Source organism: Tachysurus vachellii, chromosome 6, assembly GCF_030014155.1.
Source record: "Tachysurus vachellii isolate PV-2020 chromosome 6, HZAU_Pvac_v1, whole genome shotgun sequence".
NCBI classification, from domain to species: domain Eukaryota; kingdom Metazoa; phylum Chordata; class Actinopteri; order Siluriformes; family Bagridae; genus Tachysurus; species Tachysurus vachellii.
This window is the reverse complement of record NC_083465.1, coordinates 15269856-15275054: the sequence shown is the minus strand read 5'-3', so window position 1 is coordinate 15275054 and position 5199 is coordinate 15269856. Positions and strand designations below refer to the sequence as shown.

At 39.2% G+C, this 5199-nt stretch overlaps 1 protein-coding gene across 2 annotated transcripts in view; it reads right to left on the bottom strand.

Moving 5' to 3' along the window:
• Positions 1 to 2461: 2461 nt before the first annotated feature.
• wdfy4 (WDFY family member 4) overlaps positions 2462 to 5199 on the bottom strand; it is a 46076-nt gene continuing 43338 nt past the window's right edge. Inside the window, exon 63 of one of the 2 annotated variants that reach the window (XM_060872489.1) lies at positions 2462 to 3826. In XM_060872489.1, the coding sequence (XP_060728472.1) occupies positions 3760 to 3826 (67 nt within the window). In that variant the 3' untranslated portion in view covers positions 2462 to 3759. Of the gene's footprint in view, positions 3827 to 3891; positions 4224 to 5199 lie in introns of those variants that run through there. The other variant, XM_060872488.1, reaches the window with a different exon arrangement.

Sequence of the window (5199 nt, the reverse complement as noted above, 5' to 3'; positions counted from 1 at the left end):
TCTTCAGCTGCCTGTGAGCACATGATTTATATATATATATATTAATTATTATTATTATTTTTAAAACAAAAAGAAAATATTGCTTTGTTGTTGGGTTTAATCCAATACCCATATTTAATGCTGATTTTCTAATTGTGTAAGAAATGTAATAAAATATGGCATTTTTTGTTACTACCTATATTTCTTTTCAAGTCATCAGGGTCCTGTGAACATTAGAATGATTGCAGTTGTAGATTCATAAATAGGAAGCAATTCTACCTCACATAAAACATCAAGCCTCACACAGGGACTAATGCAACCCACAGACTATTTAAGTAATTCCACCATCAATATATATACGATATGCATGTTTGTTAGTACACTCTGGGGCTGATGTATAAGTATTTCTGCCCCTCCTGCATGGCAGAATTCCATCTATAGCATAGTAGGGTAAAAGGTCAAAATGAGAAATTCTTTAGCTTATGAATACCAGCTCCATCTGTGTGTTAGTGCCTTATTCCACTCTCAGGCCTGCTGTTATTCTGTGTTTGAGGTGTAATGAGTGTGAGTGTATCTCTTCTGTACAGCTCAGAATCAGTGACTATGATGAACCCTCTAATGGTTACATTTATTCAAATTAAACTAATTGTGATCATGGTTAATAATTAGTTTTACAGTGCATTATAATTGGGTTAGACTACAAGATGGTTCTGCCTAGATGCAATAATTTATTTGATTTAATTATTCAGAAGTGCCCAAATGGTTTGACATTTTAATATCATAAAACCACTGACGTATTAAAACTGAGATAGCCATTGTCTTTTGAGAAGGTCATCTGACTCTCTTGCTCTCTCTCTCTCTCACTCTCTCTCTCTCTCTCTCTCTCTCTCTCTGAGATATATGATGATTATTTTCCAGTCTATTAAGCTCCTCCACTTAGCACAATTAGCCACTCACACAAAGGTTAAAGAGAGCGACCCCCCTCTCTTGGCTGTGGTCACAGTGCATATTAATGAGCAGCTCCACTGGAAGTCTAGCAGAGAAACCTGATCTGGCTGAGAGAGAGAGAGAGAGAGAGAGAGAGAGAGAGAGAGAGAGAGAGAGAGAGAGAGAGAGAGAGAGAGAGAGAGAGAAGAAATAGATAGATAGATAGATAGATAGAGAGAGAGAGAGAGAGAGAGAGAGAGAGAGAGAGAGAGAGAGAGAAGAAATAGATAGATAGATAGATAGATAGAGAGAGAGAGAGAGAGAGAGAGAGAGAGAGAGAGAGAGAGAGAGAGAGAGAGAGAGACTAGGTCTAGACTAGGATTAACCGCAAGAGCAACATAAACACAGAATTCAATGAATCTCCCAAAAAGTATGATGACCTTGTAGTTATTTGTCAGGGATTAAGGTGAAAGTGGGCCAACATGCTTTTTTGTATGAAGTACTTCCATGAGGAAATAGCAGGACATAGACTGGAGCCGAGAAGTTCCACAACAGAGAAAACCACAAGCTGGATAGAGACATGACAATGAATTGTTGTTTGTGTCTTTTGACAGAGAAAAAACAAGAAATAAAAAAAATATCATGAAACACAAAATTCCCTTTCATCTACATCCAAATCTGTTTGTTGCTCTAAAAAAGCATCCTCTTTTAAATTCACTCCAGATGCCCCAGACGATTTTCTTTTGTTTTGTTAAGCTCTTGTTATTTGATATTTGAAATTTGATTCTATCCTGTGAAAAGTCTGCATAATCAAGTCATCAACTCCTCAATGCTTCATAAAAAGAATTCTGTTAAAAACAGCTATGAATAATGTTCAGAATAATATATACCTCCCACATGCACCTTAATGTACACTAATGATCTGACACACCCTAAATTATCATATGGACTAAAGTGTCCTGTTATGGCGATGCTACTCTCCTATTGCACACAGCGGCTCCGCTCCCACTCTCCTTCTTCTCCTTCTCGTCTGCTTAATGACAACCATTACGATGATGTAATCTCAAAAGGTTGGGAGTAAAGCAACAATTAACCCTCTTCCTGAGGGAGGTACGTGGAGCATGGCCTAATGGGAGTATCGTCAGCTCCGCATAATCACAGCTCATCTCTGCTCGCCACTATAACAGATGATGTGGAATAGAAGTGTGAAAAGGGAAAATCCAAAGTATTACACAGTAACGCCGCGCCGACATCATACACCAGAGACTGAAAGAAAGGTAACGTTGAGAAATCCAGCACAATTAAGTGTTAGTTTTAGCTTCTATCTTAGAATTTTTGTGTGGATTTAATAAATATTTTACTCATCCATTTTCATCATCTTTAGTAATATCTTCAGTAAACCTGGTCAGGGTTGCAGTGGATCCAGAAGCTATACTGGGAACAATGGGTGAGAGGAGGGAATATACAGCTACACACACACACACACACACACACACACACACACACACACACACAGAGTTTGTGTAGCCAGTAAAAATCTTTAGTAGTCAGTTCAGTTAATTTTTTTATTTTTATTTCTTTTTACACAAAATGTGGATGTAGGTCTTTGTAAAATGTAATTAAAACACTGAAGTGATGGTTGACTTTTGTGACATTCTGTGCTTGTGGTTATGTAATTTAAATCCAGCTCTGGTAAAGCTTGAGAAGAAGACAAGTTGTCAGAAAGGTTATTACTGTAAATTCCAGACAAACTAGTTTGCTGAAGCTTTGAAACACAGTGAAAAATATGTCTCACTCTCTGCAAATGTTACCCAGCTATAGCAGACATTTCATGTTTTTTTAAACAGGTTTAAAATCAAAGTAAAGAAACTCCATTGTGTTTTAGTCCGTTTTTACTTGCTACCAGATACAAACATGTGTTTCTGGTAAAAAAAAATAAACAACAATTCTGGTCAGTAACAAAAGTCAGTTTGTGAGATTGGAGCTCTATTGTGAGAATTGTTGAGCATGAAGGACAAAACTGCTGGCTAAGCATTTCTTAAAACCACAAAAGAAAGCGGGTAAATAAATCCTAAACACCACAACCGTCTGTTAATGGCTCAAAACACACTCTCGTGCTAGAGTGATTGAGTCACTCTTGTAAAATTTCTGTAAAATTTCCCTGTAAAAAAAAAGCAACTTATTTATCATTAGACACAAGCGATGCAGAAAGATGTGATTCACTGTTGCACAGAATCTGCATTGTGTTCACATATACTGTATGTACACACTAGAGACCAACACAAAAGATTGTCATTATATTTTACAACCTGGATTTTAATGCAGACCGTGAGCAGAAGCCAGCTGCTCACTGACAGACACATGGCCATACAAAATGATCACATGTTCCATCAAGACGTATGGAAAAATAGCGTGAAATAAAAACAACCTACAGCTAAGATAACATACGAGTGGGACACGGCTGCCTATAAAATTCCAACAGGCCAAAATAAACATCATTTGACTTCATTTAGGAGGAAAAAGGAGGAGAAACAGACCCTAGAATAAAAATGATCTGTACTGTGGCTCAAACTGAAAAGAACACACACAGACACAGACAAACACACACAGACACAGACACACACTCACACACACACACACACACACACCCCTAAAATCTGCAGCATCCTTCAATTCTTAAATAAGCAATGTTCTGTTTCTGGCTCAAATAAGAATGCCTCAGTGAGTCCAAGAAACTATGCGTCATCCCTCAAACACGGCAGGCGCTGTGCAGATCTCTGGAGTCAGCAGCGGTGCACCAATCCCAGATGAGCTGAGTATAGGGACATGATTGATGTTTTTAGTTGCCTGACTTCAGTCCTCATAGTTCCAGGCAAACACCCTGCCCCAGGCATCACCTACCAGTAGCGTACCATGAGTCCTGCCATCACACACACACACACACACGTGAGAATAAAGTACATCTGCTTTATCGCTGAAGTTTTAATACTTAAAAACATTTTAATATTATCTGATAATGTGATAAAAGCATCATCATAATAATAACCAAATGAGTATAATAAAAATCTTGGATGATTTTCCCTGCCATTCTGGCTCATTAGCCATCTGAATCTACATCCAGACATCTGTAATCCAGCTTGAGTCAATATCTACTGCTATAAGTGCTACATGAATAAAACAGAATTGAATTAAAGTAAGCATTTCATCATTTCTAAAAATTTGCCCTTGTGGATCAATAAAGTCAGTCCATCCATCCATCCATCCATCCTTCCATCCATCAAGATCAAGACAAGCTATAATAAACACTCTTATTGGAGGCAATACAATAAGAGTGTTTATTATAGCTTGTCTTGATCTTGATGGAGGAGTGGTGGAAGTGGTGGAAGCTGAGAAAGGAGGAATGTTGTGAGGAATTTAGACAGAAGTTGAGGCAGGCTCTGGGTGGTCAGGTAGTGCTGCCGGATGACTGGGAAACTACAGCAGAAGTGATCAGGGAGACAGGGAGAAAGGTGCTGGGTGTGTCATCTGGAAGGAGGAAAGAAGATAAGGAGACTTGGTGGTGGAATGAGGAAGTTCAGGATAGTATCCAGAGGAAGAGATTAGCCAAGAAGAAGTGGGATATGGACAGGACTGAAGAGAATAGACAGGAATACAAGGAGTTACAGCGCAGAGTGAAGAGGGAAGTGTCTAAGGCCAAGCAGAAGGCATATGACGAGTTGTACACTAGGTTAGACACTAGAGAAGGAGAGAAGGACTTGTACAGGTTAGCTAGACAGAGGGATCGAGATGGGAAGGATGTGCAGCAAGTTAGAATTATTAAGGATAGAGATGGAAGGGTGCTCACAAGTGAGGAGAGTGTACAGAGGAGATGGAAGGAATACTTTGAGGAGCTGATGAATGAGGAAAATCAGAGGGAAAAAAGAGTAGAAGGGGTGAACTCTGTGGAACAGGAAGTAGATAAGATTAGAAAGGATGAAGTCAGGAAGGCTTTGAAGAGGATGAAAAGTGGAAAGGCAGTTGGTCCTGACGACATCCCGGTAGAGGTCTGGAAGTGTCTAGGAGAGGCAGCAGTGGAATTTTTAACTAGTTTGTTCAACAGGGTTTTAGAAAGTGAGAGGATGCCTGAGGAATGGAGAAGGAGTGTGTTAGTGCCGATCTTTAAGAATAAGGGTGACGTGCAGAGTTGCAGCAACTATAGGGGGATAAAGTTGATGAGCCATACAATGAAGTTGTGGGAAAGAGTAGTGGAAGCTAGGTTAAGGAAGGTGGTGAAAATTTGTGAGCAGCAGTATG